The sequence below is a fragment of the Sceloporus undulatus genome, chromosome 3, assembly GCF_019175285.1.
Source record: "Sceloporus undulatus isolate JIND9_A2432 ecotype Alabama chromosome 3, SceUnd_v1.1, whole genome shotgun sequence".
Classification (NCBI taxonomy): Eukaryota; Metazoa; Chordata; class Lepidosauria; order Squamata; family Phrynosomatidae; genus Sceloporus; species Sceloporus undulatus.
This window is the reverse complement of record NC_056524.1, coordinates 72,908,073-72,927,677: the sequence shown is the minus strand read 5'-3', so window position 1 is coordinate 72,927,677 and position 19,605 is coordinate 72,908,073. Positions and strand designations below refer to the sequence as shown.

The window sequence follows — 19,605 nt, the reverse complement described above, 5'->3', positions numbered from 1 at the left end:
CGCGGAGCGCCGCCGTCGCTCTCTCTGCGGGGGAGCGCAGGGACGTCTGCGGTCCCCGACTCCCTGGGAAGCCCCCAGGGAGCGACGCAGGGCAGGGGGGGTTGGCTTACCTCTTCCCCTGGTGTCCGTCGCGGTGGCGGTAGAGGCTCACCAGCCTCCAACCCTGGCCGGGTCGGCTGTGGTGGCCTGGGCCCTGCAGCGGGCCGTGAGGGATCTCCCTCCGCCCGGTGCGGCCCGGCTCCCACTTGACCTCCTCCGTCCGCGGTCAGAGCCTCTGGGCGCGCTTCCGGCAAAGCCGGGGCTTGCCCGGGCTGAGTGGGAGCCCGCTCGCCCGCTGGCCTGGCCTCTTCCTCGCTGGCCATGGGAAGGGAAGGCAGAGCGAAAGGGAAAAGAGAGGAAGGGAAGGAAAGGAGAAATTTTTTTTTTTTTTTTTTTTATGGAGAGAAGAGGGGGAAAGAAAGCAGAGAAGGTATAAGCCAGGCCAAGTCTGGGGGAGCCAATGTAGGATCTTCTAAGAATCTGTGATGCGTCCTACCAGGAGCTAGGCAGGAAGAAGACTGAGGACTCTGGGGGTCGCTCCGCCCATGGAGGCGGGGCCGGGCCCCCGGGCCTCTGTTTAAATTTCTCGTCCTGCCTCCAGGAGCCTTAGCAGGCGGAGCAACCCAACATCAGGATGCTCGGCACCCTTCTCTGCTGGGAAACTGAATTACAGTATGCATTTCATCATTCCATTGTCAGAAGAACACCTCTCAAACCTAGGCCAGTCAAACAATCTTAACAGACCCACTAACATTTCAGATATCAGGACATATGTGGTCAAGCAACATCAAAATGGGGTCAAGATGGCACAAGAGGAAGAACACGCAAGCTAGGAGAGGCTGCAGCAATTGCTTTCGTCTGAGCCTCCTGGGAAGTGTAAGAGTTTACCGTGCCATTCTTCTCCCTCCTACTGAGTTAACTGAATGCAAACTATTTTTGCACTTCAAACTTAGTTTGCACCAACTGAAGTAATTTGAGGATCAAGGGGGAAGTGGGAAGGAGAAATGTGGACATTTTAAAAGCAGCTGAAAAAGTGGGATGACAGAGGATCAAATGGGATTATCTCTGCCACATTATGATCACTGGAGGATATGCTAACAAATTAACTAAAAATGCTCAAAAACCTACAAAACTGTTAAACTGAGTTGAGTAAAAAATGTCTAATTTGATAGCTCTAAGACAGCAGGCAATATTTATACATACATTTATCACTGCCTTCACAATTCAAATGTCCTCTGGTTCCCCAACAACCAGATAATTTTTTCACAGTGAACGGCTAAGTCAAGGCAGTGAAAATTGGACTGTCAAGTCCCACTATAAATAAAAGAGTACTGTATCTTGTTGTCAGACTCTTGTTCTCCATGTGCCCTTCTATTATCACCACAGCACGGCTAAAGATTGGTCCTAAGTGTCATCAAGGTTAACCTTATTCCCCCAGCACTTTGTCCTTCGTCTACTGTCTACAGGACCTCCCTCGGCCTTCAGAATGTATTCTAGCAATTTGGGAGATTTCCAAGTTTAGCAATTTTAGAGGAATTTGCCTGAGCTTTACATTTTTCGATCAACTGAACCCAAATATCTGCCACAAAATGAGCCAAATGTGGTGCCAAGTTCTTATCAGCTTGAAGATATCTTCAAAGAGCCCTCTGGGGCCTCCCAAACATATAAAGAAAATGGAATTATTTGTATTTTAGATGCACTGTGTATATCAAATATCTCACTATGTTTTCAAAAAGATTTCTGTGACCTCTGAACATATCAAAATGTAACTGTCACGATCTGAGGCATTATATTGTTATTACTGTATGTCAGAAACCAACTTACCATTTGCTGCTTTCTGACAGATTTTGAAAGCAAAGAGAAAAGGAGACAGACCATAGACCTTTAAATAATTATAAATATGGCCTGGACTAATTTTATTCATTTTAATTGGTCTTGGAATATCAAATCTCAAGTGGTTGAAATTTCTTGTTGATAGTTGGAAAAATGATAGTTGGTCCATGAAGTGTGGTGAAAGAATTGGTTAAGTATGTTGGTGTGAGATATAGACTAGAGAAAGATGATGTTGAGCTAGATAGATAAAATTGTTAAAGTATTCTCTCACAGTGTGATAACTATACCTTGCTTGTGAAGATTAGAAGATGGGAAGAATGTGGTGTGCTAATCTAGAAAGCTGCTACGTGTGAAGGCCTCACCAAAAGAAAGTTATACAAGAGTGGTTTAAATGAATTAAACCTTCCAACTAGCCAGAATTACAACAGAACAAACTGGAATTAGAAAAATGTTGCAACCAATAGATAGACCTGGTTGTGAGAAATTATGACTCATGTACAGATTTAGGGAATCTGACTGGGGTACAGATTATGGCAGGGAATTCGACATGTTCTGAAATATATATTTTTTTAAAAATCCACAATACAACATTTTTTTAAAGGCAAGATACCCCACAGAAACTTACCATATACCAGGTTGGAGTTTTGTTGTTTTAGCTCTTGAACAATATCAACCACCATTGCAAGGAATGATTTGTCCCTTGTATAGCCTTTAAAAGGATGAGAGATTTTTACATCATGAGGGGGAAAAACTATACATCCCACAAACTCTCTACGCATGTCCATCAAAAACAACAAAAACAAGTTTTGAGCCAAAATACAACATTGTGAAAGTGAATCAATCCACCTGGAACACCTGCTATTACCACAATTAACATTTCAGCAAGCTCTATGTTACCCCCTTAGTGGAGCCTCTACAAGCAGCTAGAACTGTATCACACTAGCCTCTCTAATTACATTCCCCTTTCAACCACCACACAAGGAGTTTTAACCAATCTGAAACACACTTCCCTAAGACAACTGGTCTGACTGGCTGGCTTGGAAAGAGTCAGGGGTTCTGCACCCCAAGCTCCCTGGGATTGTCTGGGGATGATCAGAATCACCATTGCCCTTTCCACATATCATCTCCAGCCCTATTTCTCTATCTCTGTAAGAGAAGGGCCAATGGGTTTTTTGTGCTCTTTGCACCTGAAAAAGTGGTTTGTCACTGGAGCAGCCAAAAAAAAGGCAAAGATAGCCAATAAATCCAGAAATGGATCTATACAGGGAGCTAAGAAGTGAGCATGTATTCTACAGCAGATAGTACTAGAATCTGAAAGGGCTCACTCTTTCACAGGAAAAGGCATATAAATATATTGACATATGCTTCAGACTTCCAGAGTAACTAGAAAAAACTATTAAAGGAAGTACAATATTGCTTTACACAATACACAGTTGAACTGGAAGTCACAACCATCAAATGATGGTCACCAACTTGGGTGGCTGAAAACAAATTAGACAAATTTATGTAATATAGTGCTATCTATGGCTGTTAATTATGATGGCTAGATATTATTTCTAGTACCAGTGGCAGTATGACTCTGTACACCAGTTCTGGGAGACATGAGCAAGAAAGTGCATTCTCTTTTGGCCTGGTTTTGCATGAGTTTTGAGAGTCATTGTAATGTAGTGTTTTGAGCATTGGTCTATGACTCTGGAGAGCAGGGCCCAATTCTATGGCTCAGCCAAAGGAACCCACTGGGTGACCTTAGGTGAGTCACATTCTCTCAACCCCAGAAAACCCCGTTCACCTTAGCGTCGCCCTAAGTCAAAAACTACTTGAAAGCACACAACATCAGCAAGGATTTTATGTTCTTATCTATCAATGCCAGCGACCCCTGTCCTTGCCAATAAATAGTGCAAGGTCAAATTGAACCATCTCAACTACTTCCTGCCCAATGAAACAGAATTTGGGAGAAGACAGTATTTACATAGTGGATCAACATTATTTCCCATGGGGCCACCTCAATGGACATTCAATGGATCAGCAGGAGGACTAAGAGGAGGAAGACTAGCAAGAGGAAACACAATTAAACTACTCTGAAGATAGTCCAGCACTCATCGATATGTGACTTAGTAGACGCTGAAGTGAATGTTACCTCGAATATCCTGATAAAACACATTATATGCAAATGAAGATGGTAAGGTGGTTGTCTTCACTCCCACAAGTTGTGCCCCTACCACAAATTATGCAGTCAAGTTTCCTGCGTTTGGAGAAATCGCAGGGGTCAGCACACCCAAAGTGCAACGGATGAGCCTGACCCTGGGAAAACCACCTTCATGATCATGGTGTCTCCCACTGCACAAAGAAAACCCTGAAAACACACACTCCTCCCTTCTTTTTGACCCTGTTGTTTGATATCAGCCAGGTCACACAAAGCAACTAAGGGCAAGATTTGCCTTTGACTGCACTATACGTACAGATGCAACCCATATACATTTTGCTCTGTTACTAATTGCTTTGGATAGATTACTTTAGTGAATCATTTACATGTCTAGTAATCATTCTTCAGAGTTCAGAATTCTGGTACATGAATTCCTAACTAGTCTTTGAGGCAAACTACATATTAATGTAGAGATGAATGATTTTATTAATGCACTAACATAAAACAAACAGTTTGCAGCCCTATATCTCTTATTTTGTCTACTTGGCCCTGTTGGGTCAGTGCTGCACATGTACAAAAGTAAAAATGCCCTGGGACTTTAAACTTTTTATAGTCCTTTATCTATACTTATCATGTAAGCAGGAGACCCACAAATGAAGAAGAGATTTTGAGAAAAGGCAGGGAGACACAGAATCATAGTGCAAGAGTTATTTCTGTGTCAAGCAAAAGTCTGTTTATAAAATAAATCAAGTTAATTGGAAACTCAAGGAACTTTGAAAAGAAAAGAAAAAAAAAAAACAGACAAGCAATACCAAGGAGGTACATCAGGTCACAAGCTTGTACTTTGTACAAGGCCCTGCTGAGAAAAATGTTCTCACACAGGACAGCCTGCCAAAGGTTTCTTTCTTTTTTCTTTCTTTTTTTATAGCAGCTTTCAAGAGGATGGAACTAAACAGAGTGAGGAAGTTTAGTTATGTGCTCATATTTGAAAGCTATGTGAGACTGAAGGCCAACTCCTGAAACCACATATCAACCTTGTCTTCTCCCCAAATTAATTTCCACATATGCTTTTAGCCACCTAAATACAAGGCTACAGATCCTGCCTGACCTCACATGCTAAGTATGGTCAGGCTTGGTTAGTATTTAGAAGGGCGATTTCCAGGAAATACCAGGTGCTATAGCCTATATTCAGAGGAAGGCAGTGGCAAGCCACCTCTGAGTATTCCGTGCCCAAAAAAAACCCCATGAAATTCCTTGGGTCACCATTAAGTCAACCGGCAACTTAAAAGCACATACTGTATATATTAAAATTTAAGTACTGATGGCAGTAGCAGCTTTGATGTCACTGGGGCAGTCAAACAGCTGCCATTGTATGAGTGGTAGAAGTGGCAAAACATTTTGTTATATTATGCCATCAGTACTATACTTTGGTTGCAACAGTGTCTCTTGTGGATTCAGCAGATGCCAAGTTTACTAATGTTCAATAATAAATGAATAAATAATTACAGTAACCTGGAATACAAAACTGAAGACTTCAGTATTTAAGAAAGCAACAAATTACTATCCCCCACTTCTCCATTCATTTTTACTTTCTAAGCCAGAGCAAGTGAAAGTTTACTTTTACTGCAACTCCCAGCATTCCTCGCCCAGCTAAGGATACTGGGACTTGAAGTTCAACAACATTGAAGAAGGCTGCATGAGTACTACTGCATCATAAACAATGGAATTTTATTGTCATAACATATCCAATATGGGGATGGGTGGCTTGAAAATATATTATTAACACATATGTATTTGCCAATTTATTAATATCATTCTTCAGCAAGAAACAGAGAAATCCTCAATGTGAAGCTTAGACATGTCTTCAAAACAAACTGAACCTGTTTATGCTGAAAATTAATTGCTACATCAGCAGAATCTCATCCACTTTGTTATTAAGTATCTTCTGTACCTCAAAGAACTCCATGGCAACCAGAAGGAAAAATAATTTGTCAACTGTGCAATACCCTTCATGGCAGAGTAGTCTTTATGGGCTATAATTCTGGATCTGTACCATTAAATTTTCCAGTTATCTCTTTCTATGAAAACACCTTCTTTCTCATGGAAGTTATATAAATCAATATGGCAATCAATTTTATCCATAAAGGTTTAGAATCAGCTTATTCACTGCAGTAAGTAACGTTAAAAAAAATAAAATTAAATGATACACAATATGCAATGAAGGAAAAAAAAATCTACAAAAATTGAAAGCCATTTAAAACCTCCTCCAAAACTATGGTCTGTAACAGACGAGTCAAATGCGCCGCGCTGGCACCAATTTTAGGGTTAGGGACCACGTACCAACCACACAGACTGTCAGTGCAGTAATGGCGGCATCCCGTGTACATGGATGCTGCCACTGCGACATAAGTGCCGTGCAGTGTATGCATGGCGCCACGTGTTGCTTACATCGAGAGTGTGCCAGTGGCGCACTGGCGACATCCCTCTGGCATCATAAAAAGAACCTGGAAATACCAGGTTCTTTTTACTCCAGAGGGAAGCCACATGGTTTGGCGACTGCGGCCTCCCTCCAGAAGGAAATAGGCTGCCAGCAGGCCGCCCCTTTGGGGCGGTCTGTACCGCACCTCATTCGCTATTTTGGGAATTACTCAGTTAAGTGTGAACCTAGAATAGGTTATCAGTGATAGCGAACCTATGGCACGCGTGCCAGAGGTGGCACTCAGAGCCCTCTCTGTGGGCACACATGCTGTCGCCCTAACACAGAGTTTGCCAGAGTTTCTTACTAGAAAGCCAGAGGGACGTGGCACTTTGCAATAAATAAGTGGGGTCCGGGTTGCAGTTTGGGCACTCGGTCTGTAAAAGGTTCTCCATCACTGGGTTAAGTGATAACCTAAAATAAAGTTGGAGTAACCTTTCCCCAGAATAAATATTTTGGATTCCTTAGTTATCATTTATTCAAACAAAACAAAGAAATGCTTACCTGTAAGTACATAGTCATAATGGTTCACATTGTTTAATTTCAAACCCTCATACAGTTCATGAAGTTCATCTGAATTTAACACCTGCCCTTTCCAGTGATCATAACCTGAACAAAAAACAAAAACAAGTAAGGTTAAAATCCTAATTTGACAATTAAGCATACAGGTTGAACTCCACAATAATATTACATTATTAAGGAAGGAACAACTCATATTACTGGTCCAAACGTGCTGGACTTTGGACCACCCCACTGAAGCACAGGGGTGTAGAACAGGAGTGGGAAACTGTGGAAGGCCAGGATATTATATTACAATGTTAGAGGAGACAGGGGACACACACCCCTACCCCTTACACAAATTTGTTGCCCTCAAATGACCCTCAATACCCTCTAGGAGGTGTTGGGGGGGCATTTTCACTATGTTTAGGCCCCCTGGGCCATTTTTTTCATAATACCGTAATTACTCAATGTATCAATCATACCTTTTTTTGTGGGTTTTTCGGGCTATGTGGCCGTATTCTATAGCCCGAAAAACCCACAAAAAGCCTTCGACTTCACATATCTATGATACTGACCATAGATATAAGTCAACCTCATGTACAAGTCAAGTAAAGGTTAAAGTTATAGAATTTGATATGACCCATGTACTGTATAAGTTGAGGATAAAAGCTATGGGCATGTAACAAAGGATGTAAAGGCTGGAACAAAAGAAAATGATGCCAAAGCATGCAGTTATTTTCCCATCAAGGCATTAAAAAAGACCAGAAGCGACACCACAGCGGGAAGAGAAGAGGGGGTTGGTGCTTCTTTTACATTCTCCTGGGATAGACGAAGCTCTCACCACTCTACTCAGAGAAGGGCATGGTTCCTATTTTGATAAGAGTTAAGGTACAGAACTTGCTTTAACACATAGATAAGTTGATCCAGGTTTTTTGGATTGATATTTTGATTAATGTTTCTAGACTTATATATGAGTATATACATTAAGAACTTCTGGTTTTAAAAAAGGCCTTTTTCTTGGGCTTGAAATGGTAGAGGGAGTGACAAAAATGCCCCCATGCCCCCTAAAGGGCATTTTGGGGAAAAGATCCTCCTGCAACATATAATTGTCTCTCAGAAGCCAGCATGGGCAAAGGAGCTTCACACAATCTTTCCCTAACCATACTTAATAAAGTTCCATGTAAAACTGATGGTCTGCCTCAGGTTTGGTCTGGCTCACATTTGCAGGGCACAGAAATGTAAAGTAGAGAAGAGTGATTGAAAAGGAATCCTTCACACCTACTATACACAGGAGAAATTCAGAAGCATAGAAAAGTCCTCATGAGAGCAGTTCCCAGTGCGCTACTATCATTAACAGAATTTAATAGTTTACCTCACTAAGGAAACATTCAAAAAGAGCACATGTTTGGAGAAAAAAGCAGCTTTCTCTCCTATTTAGCCAAGGGATCTATTTTGGATAGGGGCAGCGGCTACTGACAAACTTGCTATATCACTGCAATAATTAGGTGCAACAACCCAGAGTCCTGCATAGATTTCTTTTTGTATTATGTGTAGCCTGTTGCACTAAGTGAGTCTGTGCCTAGTAGTATGCCCCTTTGAGGTTGGTATCTGTATTTTATCATTCAGACTGAGCCCATCCCTACTAGATTGAGTAGGGCAATTATCTGCAGCAAGCTGTGGCAGATGAATCAACTGCTTGAGAAGTGGATACCCATGAACTCCCATCTAACACTGCTCATAATGAAGGCTGTAGAATTTCCTTTGAATTTCCTCAAGGATAATGAGACAGAAAAGAAAGGTGGACACAAGCATGCATGCATATATGTGCATTTCAATGAACATTAACACAATAATTGAAAATAAATGGTTTGAAAGTCTTCTAAGTACAGTTGGCCCTCCATATCCATGGATTCTGCGTCCTCGACTTCAACTATCCATGAATTTAAAATATTTTTAAAAATACAAAAGGTACATCTTAATTTTGCCATTTCATATAATGGACACCATTTTACTACACCATTGTATATAATGGGACTTGAGCATCCATGGACCTTGGTATCCACGAGATGTGTATATGTATGTCCTGGAACCAAATCCCAGCTACCAAGAGCCCAATGTATACCTGGGAGAGAACCAATGTCAGATTCATGCCATGAAGTTTAATGTACAGTGGTACCCCGGGATACGAATTACCCAGGTTACGAATTTTTCGGGTTACGAAAAAATCCCATAGGGATTTATTGTTTCGGCTTACGAAGGTTTTTTCGGGTTACGAAAAAACCTCGGCGCTATTTTCCGCCACCGGAGGGCAGCAGAGAGCTATTTTTCCATTAGCGCCTATGGCAATTCGGCTTACGAAGGTTTTTCGGGTTACGAAATTAGCCGCGGAACGAATTAATTTCGTAACCCGAGGTACCACTGTATAGTCTAAACCAGTGGTTCCCAACCTTATCAATGCCCTCACACCCCTAGGAAATGTTGGTCAATGTCCACACTCCCTACAAAACTAATATCACATTTGAAGATAAATAAGTCTAATTTGTAAATTTTAAACTACAAATTTAACCACATACAATACTGCAGATGAACAAACTGAACTTAAAAAAAGCTTTTAACTGAGTGCATAAAATGCCAATCTAAATTGAACAATTCGATTCTAATCTACTGAGAAAAACTATTGTAAATTGTAAAATTATCTTCTTTTGATTACATAAATAATAAGACTACAATGAATCTATGTTGTAACACAAACACCTACTACTACTTTTCAAGGCTTCTCAGGGATGACTCGTAACTTGGCACTCAAGGACACAAACCACTCTTTGTTGCACCTCCTGAAATTCCATATTTCACAACCTGAGGGGTACAGGTGCCCCAGGTTGGGAACTCTTGGTCTACACTGAGAATACTGATGGTGCATCAGAAAAAAATATAAACTAGGTAGGACCATCAAGAAATGTGAAAAGCTGTCCCTGTTCAGATTTTCAGACACTCCATTTCATCCCCAGTACCTGTTTCTCCATTCCTTCCACTCCCTCTTTCCCTAGTACATAATCTGTGGTCAGTGAGGATTGATTGCACAGCACTCATCAGGCTGGTTGTTGTGGGTTTTTTGGGGGAGGGGGGTATCTCCCCATTGTAACTCCCCCACCACCACATACCTCAGAGTTTCTCCCATGTCTACTGCTACCTTTTTTTGTTTGTTTGTTTTTGTTTAGAATGATGCCAGGTTGGCTATATATGCAATTAAATTTGCAGTCTGAGCACTGGAAATAAAGAGAATGAGTCTCACTACCACTGCTAACACCACTGCTACTTAAATTCCATCTAAACTGAAATTTCTGCACACAGTTAGTCTTCTAGGTGAATGAAGGGGATAAAGCAATACTGTATCACTCAATTACTTTCTGGTCCAAAAAACAAAATTTGTAGAGGAAATAGATTAACCTTTAGATAGCCATTAGGGCTGAAGGGTGGGGTATAAACACCATAAATAAATAATAAAATAAATAAACCTTAACAGCCTTATGTTTTCAGCTAGTAACGGATATCTTCCAAAGAGAAATCAGAACACCAATCACATCTCCCCAAAAGTGAAAGCACAAAAAGGAGTGCTTTAAATAAAAACTAAATAAAGGACAAAAATAATCAACTCAGGAAGATCATTGTCTATATGACCTTTCATTAGAGAATTCAGTCATCAGCTTTCTATGGCCCCTTTCTGCAAAGGTATTTGTACTTAATTTCTGGTTGTACAAAAGTTCAAAAAAGCAAAGCAGTACTGGCAAGAACACTTTCAGATAAACAGGGAGGTGGAGGGAAATGAGAGGAACAGCTACAGTTCATTTAAGGACAGAGTTTCATATTGTGAACAACAGGAGGTACTGGGCTAGCAGAAAGTGGTTCAGCATACTAATCTTTTATTTTTACAAACAAAGGTTCACATTTCTGGTCTTTTCTTCTCAGGACGTTTAACCTTTGCATTTTAAATTTTCCTTAATTCTCTGCAGTCTGACATTTGCTTAGCTAGCAGTATTCTTCATGATGGAGCCAGTTCTGCTATAATTTTACATATGCACTTAATTCACTGGACTTTATAGTCATCTTGATGTACAGTGCTAACCATCACACACACAGAGAGATGCAACTCTTATAATCACATTACTCCAATTGCTAAAGTTTATATTCTTCACTCACATGGGACACTATGAAACTTAACTTTTCTCAGTCTATTCACAGCAGTTAAGTTGCAGAATAGCTAAAGCCAATCTGTCTCTTGATTTTAGCAAGTTTTACAGTATATTTTCCTAATGCTTTTTAGAGTTACCTAGAGAACAAAACATAAAATGTAAAGAAATAACAATTGGGTAGTCTGTCTGCTTAGTAGTATGAATTAAGTAATCTACCAAAGTGGATTTTTTTTTAAAGAAAAGGGACAACTTAATTCAATTTATTTTTTTAACTAAAGAAAATGACTTTAAGATGAAATTTCAGCATGCATTTAATTCCAGGTATTATTCAATTATTAAGTAATTAAATCAGAGATAGTGCTGAAAAGCCAACCAACATTACGTTTTTCCACTCATTCTTTTGAAGAAGAAAAAAGCCTCATTCCTTTGGATTTTGGCAAATTTCTGGGGTTCAACAGATAGCTCCTAAGGGGCAGACCCGTGCTGCCATGGAAGCACTGGATTGCGGCTGCAGCAACTACACACTGCGGTCCCAATCTGGCGTTTCTGCATGCCAAAAGGGAGCCACAAAAAGGAGCTCCTTTTGTACCATGGAAATGGCACCTTAGCTGCCGTGACAGTGACTTTTTGGTGCTCCTTTGATACAATGCATTTAACTGCTGCACCAACAAAGTGCTGTGAAATCTCCCACTATGCACGGTGTGTCCCCAGCATGGAGACGGCCAGACCATGTATGCCACGCCCTCACGCCAGTATATAACACCCATCTGTACAGGCTCTCTAGCTTCTTTTTTGTTTCAAGGTTAGGAAAATACAATATTAAGGCCACATGTGATAAATCACTTACTCAAGAGTAGTTTCGGTGGAATTAAAAAAGAATTTTTATTTTACCAGTCTCAGTAACTGATCATTGCCCAGCCCAACTTCTAAAAGTAATAGAATTGTGGTTCCCAGAACTGGACACAATATTCCAGGTGGAGCCTGACCAAAGCAGAATACACTGACACTATTACTTCTCTTGATCTAGACACTATATTTTTATTGATGCAGCCTAAAACTGCGGCGGGTTACAGACCACCCGTTTGGGGCGGGCTGCACCCGCCCCTTTCCCCGCTGTATCGGGGCCTCAGTGTCTAGAGTGGCAGCCGCTGAGGCCCCGATCTGCCGCTTTCTGGGCTGCGGGGAAGCGGCAAAAGGCCGCTTCCCCGCAGCCTGGAAAGGGGTGTCCTTGGGGCTTCAAGCCCTAAGGACACCCCGCGGCAGCGGGGAGGAGGAGAAAGGGGTCTCCTTTGGTCCGCTGGGCGCAGCCATGTGAAGGCTCCTTCCTGCTCCGCGCTAAGGGCACACTAAGCGCCCTGGCGTGGAGCGAGGACGTCACGTCCGCTCCGCCCCATATAGAAGCGGTGCGGTCGTGACGTCCTCATAGCGGCGGCCGTGTGGAACGGGTTAGGGGGGTGCGGAAGCACCGCCCTTTCTAACCCTAGTACGCGCTCTGCGTGTACTTTCCTGCCCGTTTGTAACAGGCCTGCATTGGCCTTTTTAGCTGCCGCATCACACTGTTCACTCATGTTCAACTTGTGGCCTACTTGGACTCCTACATCCCTTTCACACATAGTCTCACTCAACCAGGTGTCTCCCATCCTATATCTGTGCATTTCATTTTTTCGCCCTAAGTGCAGTACCTTACATTTCTCCGTGTTGAATTTCATTTTGTTAGCTTTGGCCCAGCTTTCTAGTCTATTCAGGTCATTTTGAATTTTGATCCTGTCCTCTGGAGTATTAGCTATTCCTCCTAATTTGGTGTCATCTGCAAATTTGATAAGTATGCCCCCAATTCTGTCATCCAAGTCACTGATAAAGAAGTTGAATAGCACTGGGACCCCACTGGTCACTTCTCTCCAGGATGAAAAGGAGCCATTGGCCTGTTACAGACAGGCCAAAATAAAGCTGCTTCGAGTCACTTTGGAGGTATGGTATTTCAATGATGCATGCGTCCTAAGAGTCCAAAAGCCACACCAAAGCCACGCTCCTGTCCTAAGGACTGGAGTGCAGCTTTGGTGTGGCTTTTGGACCCTTAGGACTCATGCTTCATTGAAATACCATACTTCCAATGTGACTCGAAGCAGCTTTATTTTGGCCTGTCTGTAACAGGCCATTGTTTAGTACCCTTTGGGTTCGGCCAGTCAACCAATTACAAATCCATGTAACCGTTACCCTGTCTAGCCCACATTTTACAAGCTTGTAAAATCTATATCCCTAAAATGAGGCTATTTTTGTATCTTACAAAATTGGAAGGCTACAGAAATTTGAAGAAACACTTGAAATCCTGAGGTCAAAATAGGAATGTGTGTGAGAGAGAGGGGGGACGGGGAGAAAGAAAAAAACAGATGCCAAGTTTCAGTTTTATTTTAGCAAGACTCATAATGTAAATTGCAATAGAATCATAGAACATAGTAACATAATCTCATACTTAATTTAACCTCTTATAATGTAATTCTGAGAGCTAACATGGCATAGTGGTTTGGGCATTGCACTACGAATCTGGAGATGAAGGTTCAATTCCCTGCTTGGCCGATGGAAACCGACTGGGTGGCCTTGGGCGAGTCAAATACTCTCAGCCCAAAAACCCTGTGACAGGTTCACTTTAGGGCTACCATAAGTCAGAAACGACTTCAAGACACATAACTATAATGCAAATGTAATTGAGCTAGACTTTTTAGCTTATTAATTATTAAACGTTGTGCCAAAGAAACAGCATGACGACACCCACCATCTTGTCAGGCGTGCATCGGGGTGGAGTCAGGGCATGCAGTATTCAGTCGCCATGCCCCCACTCTACTCTGACGCCATTGTTTCTTGCCAATCTGTTCAGGCAGTTACTTAGGAATACTTTTAAGTGTATTAAGCAAACAGTCAGTTTAGATATGGTACATACACGTAAGGAATCCAGATGAGAAATCTGTATGTAGAACTAGAAACTACTGTTAGAACAAAATATGGAGAAACTGAATGGTTCCCAATAGGCAAAAGGGTCAGGCAAGGCTGCATTCTATCACCCTATTTGTTCAAGTTGTATGCAGAAAATATCATATAACGAGCAGGTTTAGACTCATTAAAAGGAGTGAAGGTAGGAAGAAGGAATATCAACAACCTAAGATATGTGGATGACACCATACTACCAGCAGAAAACATCATAGACTTGGAACAATTATTAAGGAGTGTCAAAGAAAAAAAAAGTGCAAAGGCAGGCTTACTGCTGAACATAAGGAAAACAAAAATAATAACAAAGGATTTACACAAATTCAACCTAGACAATAAAGAAATCAAAATAGTAAGAGTTCCCATGCCCCTGCACAGTCTGCACTTAACAAATCAGAGGAAAACTAGGAATGACAAGGACAGCTATGAAAGAACTAGAAAAGATCATAAAGGGTAAAGATATACAACTGAGCAGTAAAGTTAGAATCGTCCAAGCCATTGTATCTGCCATCACTATGTACAGATGTGAGAGTTGGACAATGAAGAAAGCAGACAAAAGGAAAATCAGTTCATTTGTGGTGCAGGGGAAGAGTGCTGAAGTTCCCGGGTCAGCCAAAAAGACAAACAAATGGGTCCTCAAAGAGATCAAGCTTGGAATTTCTCTGGATGCCAAGATGATCAAATTGAGGCTGTCATACTTTGGCCACATCATGAGAAGACATGACTTTGTTAGAAAAGACAATAATACTAGGAAAGATAGAAGAAAGTAGAAAGAGAGGAAGACTATATGCTAGACTTAATTAGGGAGGTCATTGGTCTGAATTTGCAGGATCTAAGCAGAGGAGTGGAGGACAGGGGGTCTTGGAGTGTCTCATTTACAGGGTCGCCATGAGTTGGGGTCAACTTGTGGGCAGTTAACAACAGCAACAAAGGAAATCTGCCAGTGTCTTCAGAGTAGGCTCTACTCTAGCACTCTTTTTCCTGCAGCTAAATCCCTGGCAACATCTATATTCTTACACACTAAAGAGTGTGACAAATTGAAACTGTTTTTCCTTTCCTCACTTTCACAATTTTCCTTTTTCTTTTTTTGAAAAGAGCATCTACGTAGGCTGTGTGACAGCTCCTTTTATTCTTCTGTGAAGCACAATGTCGTCTGGAGGTGAGTCACTCACTCTAATCATACAGTAAATACTCCTTACCAGGCAACTTAGCAAATGGAGCCCTCTGGGGGATTTAGCTTAGACTGTTGTCTATATATCAGGAGGATTATAAGGAACACTTTCTTGAGTGTCACAAATAGTATAGCAACATCTTTTCCATTAATACAAGTACAGAATGATCTCTCTCTCTCTCTTTTTTAAAAAGTGTCAGTTAGAAGTGCTTTCTATAAGTTTTCCTTATGCTAATATTAAATTTAAAAGTAGAAAGAAAAAGCGGGTTTGCAGAAATCAGTTTTTAAAAATGTCTTGTGCAGTTGATGTATGGTAATTGTTGGCAGTGACAGATGACTGTGTCAGTATGCCATTAGATGGCATTAGACGAGTTGTTTTCAACCTCAGATAAAAATAAGATTTTCCCATATATACCAAATACCTCCTACAGAAGGAGAAAGTTGCTACTGTCAAGATTGCCAAGAATCCACCTTCTTCAGGCTCCTCCTTCCTCCAGCTCTCAGCTGGAAACAGCCATAACCTCAGGATGTAGCAGGGAGAGTGAAGTAAGGTCACCATTATGTTTGCTGAGAATCTATCTGGAAGAGGCTTCCACAGACAAACAGGAGAGCCAGGATGATGGACCCCAGCTGGAATGAGAGGAGACTGGCAGTCCTGCCATGGCAGAAGCAGAGTCCAGTCCATCCTAGACAGCAGCTGCAGATCAGAAGGAAGAGATGGGGCACTTCAAGCTCAGGGAGCAAAAGGTCAGGCAATGGCCAAATTCACTTTAAATACAGGACACTGAGCTAATGAGATCAGATGGCTAATTAATGCTTGTTATAAATTAGCTCCCCATTCAATTGCTGCAGAACAACAGCTCTTAAACCTCTGTGCAACATAACTCTGGCTATTTGGATTCTGCTGAGGCCTGCTTTCTCCCATTGAACCTTGGACCATGCTTCTGTTTGTTACCCTATATAAACTTTGGGACTGGACTGGCTTTCCCTACTGTTCTTCTGTGGAGTCCTCACCTGCACACTCACCAGTTTTATACATATATAAACCACCCTTCTAGGATCCTCTAGTATCAGCCATTACATCAGCTACCAAAGAACAGTAAATGATTCTTCAGCAATGGCAGCACAAACAGCAGAAAAATATGGGATATGGATGTTATACTATTGCACAACCTAGTTCAGAAACCTTCAGATTCTTTTTTGTTATGTGGGCTCGACTTGAACTTATGTTGATTCTCTTACAGAGTTTTCTAGGAAAGATGTATTCAGACCAGGTTTGACATTGCCTCCTGCTTAGGCTGAGAGAGTGTGACTTTCCCAAGGTCATCCAAGGATTTCCACAACTGAGTGGGGATTCAAATTCTGGTCTCTTGGAATCCTGGCCTTTTGGAACCATGCTGGATCTTCAGATTCTTTACTCTATGCAAAATATATATACATTTAGTCTTGTCCTAGAATACTTGTTCTAGAATACTTTCCACATCTTGCTAGGTATACGCTGAACTGGCCTACTTTATCTCTTCTTTGTGTCTTACAAACTGTAAAGAGGAAGACATACTGTAACAACAGATGTATCCTGTTGTAGTTTATATTATAAGCATGTTGAACTAACCTTAGATTAATATTTGAGTTTATTTTCTTGTCTGGACTATCCCGTTTATATAAAATGGCAGGAGGAGATAGAAATGGTTTAATTTACCATCATCTCTTATACTGGTCAAAGACAGAATAAATTTATATTACTATTACTACCATCATCTCCTCTGAACACTGAGAAAAGGCCTCCATGTTTGGGGTGTCCAATCCAGATTAGTTTAGATTTCCAGAAGAACTACTAGTTACTAAAGAGCACTGCAGCAGACTTTCTATGAAGAAAGCTAGGATAAAAAGCAACGGCCAGGAGTGCTTGGTACCAACTTAGGTTGATACACCAGCTGCATCCCTACCTGGACCAAAAGTGGTACACGCACCAGTAATCTCTCGTTTACATGGGGCTACCCTTGTACCAAGTTCGGAAGCTTCAACTGGTTCAAAATGTGGCAGCCAGACTGGTCTCCAGTACACCTAGATCTGACCATATAACATCTGTACTAAAATCTCTTCACTGGTTGCCGATCAGCTTCTGGGTGCAGTACAGTGGATCCTTGTTATACGCTGGGGTTTGGTTCCAAGATCCCCCGTGTATAACAAAATCCGTGTATGCTCAAGTCCCATTAAGTATAATGACATAGCAAAATGGTGTCCCTAATAAAAAATGGAACATCAAGGTAAATTTATACTTTTTTGGAACATTTTTCAAACCGTGTATGCTTAAATCCGTGTATAAAAAATCCGTGTATAAGAAGGGCCGACTGTACAAGGTATTGGTTATTACCTTTAAAGCCCTACATGGCTCAGGCTCGAGTTACCTGCGGGAGCACCTCTCGCTACACAATATGCCCTGCACTCTCAGACCAACCAGGAAGTATTTATTAGAATACCATAAGACCAGGTTAATGACAACTTCCCATAGAGCATTCACTGCTATGGCCCCTAAATTGTGGAATAGCCTACCAGAGGAGATCCGTCTTATTACCACCTTAGATGCCTATAAGAAGGCATTTAAGACGGATCTCTTCCGGTGGGCTTATCCACCCAATCATATATAGGAGATTATTAAAATGAAATGCTCCACTTCAGATTATGATTGTCTGATTAATGGATGATTAGATGATGGCATAGATATTTTATTGTACTAATGTTAGCATTTTATTGACTATATTTTTATACTGTATTAAGACCTCCAGACACAGGATAAACAGGAGGGGAGAGAGGGGGCATCCCTGTCTTGTTCCCTTTTCAATTTTGAATTCCTCTGTTTTGCTTCCATTTATTATTATTTTTGCTTTTTGATCTTTGTATATTTGTTTTATCCATGACCAAATATTTTCTCCCCAGTCTAATTTTTTCAATAATTCTAGTAAAAATGTCCAATTTAAGTTGTCGAAAGCCTTCTCGGCTTCTGCAAATAGGATCGTCGCTTCTTTCCCTGGGTTTTTTTCGTAGAATTCAATCAAATTGATTATTGTTCTCATATGCTGTTTTGAGTGTCTTTTAGGGAGAAATCCACATTGATTTTGATGAATCCAGTTTCTAAGTACGGTTTTAATTCGTTCTGCTATTATACTTGCGAAGATTTTGTAGTCGCAGTTTAACAAGGATATCGGCCTATAATTTTGTCTATTTGTCTTATCTTTGTCTTCCTTCGGAATTAGTACCACATTAGTCTCCTTCCACGTATCTGGGATTCCGTCCTCTTTTATATTATTTAGGTTTTTTGTAAAAGATCTTCTATATCTTGATTAAAGGTTTTATAGAACCCGGCTGAAAAACCATCGGGGCCAGGCGATTTCCCATTTTTCATTTTATTAATTGCTTGCTTGATTTCCGTCTTGGTTATTCTCTCATTTAGTTGCTTTCTCATTTCTTCTGTTATATTTAATTTTTCAATATCTTCCAAATATAATTGAATTTTTTTCCCCATCTCATTGCTCTCTGGTTGTCTTTTATACAAATCTTGAAAATATTTCAAAAAGATTCTTTTGATTTCTTTTAATTCTGTGTATGCCTCTTGACCTTCTTGTATTTCACATATCATGTTTTTTTCTTTTTTCTTTCTTACTTTCATAGCCAAGTATCTGCCTATCTTATTTCCAAACTCAAAGTGCCTCTGTTTTAGAAACTTCATGTTCTTACTTATTGCCTCATTACATTTACCATCCAATTGTTTTTTCAAGATTGTCAATTTTTTCTTTAACTTTTTGCTCTCCCCCTTGGATTCTATTAATTCTTTCTCTACTTCTTGGATCTTTTCCGATATTACTGTAATTTCTCTATTCCTCTCTTTTTTCTTTTCTGAGCTCTTCTTGATTATAACCCCTCTTATAACCGCTTTCATCGTATCCCATATTACTTTCGTCTTCATATTTGGGTCCCAATTTTCTTTCAAGTAGAGTTTAATCTGTTCTCTAATCTGATTCTTAATTCTTTCGTCTTTTAGTAAATTCTCATCCAATTTCCACATAAATTCTGACTTTCTTTGTTTTAACTCCAATATAATTTGATTGTGATCCAACATCTTGTTAATCCTAATTTTAACATCTTTTATTTCATTAATTATCTTCTTTGAGATAAAAAACATATCGATTCTCGAGGCCGAATTATGTGGATTTGAATAGAATGTGTAATCTTTCAAATTTTTAAATTTGTATCTCCAAGGGTCTATTAGTGAGAA

General features: G+C 40.6%; 1 protein-coding gene and 1 pseudogene across 2 annotated transcripts in view; both read right to left on the bottom strand.

The window, feature by feature from the left end:
* Positions 1-19,605, bottom strand: part of PDXK (pyridoxal kinase) — a 65,111-nt gene that overhangs the window by 22,733 nt on the left and 22,773 nt on the right. For both annotated transcript variants that reach the window (XM_042457800.1, XM_042457799.1), the window contains exons 3-4: positions 6,996-7,100; positions 2,498-2,581 (exon numbers count right to left, since the gene is read on the bottom strand). In XM_042457800.1, coding sequence (XP_042313734.1) covers positions 2,498-2,581; positions 6,996-7,100 — 189 coding nt within the window. The remainder of the gene's footprint in view (positions 1-2,497; positions 2,582-6,995; positions 7,101-19,605) is intronic.
* On the bottom strand, positions 4,077-4,222 carry LOC121927392 (annotated as a pseudogene).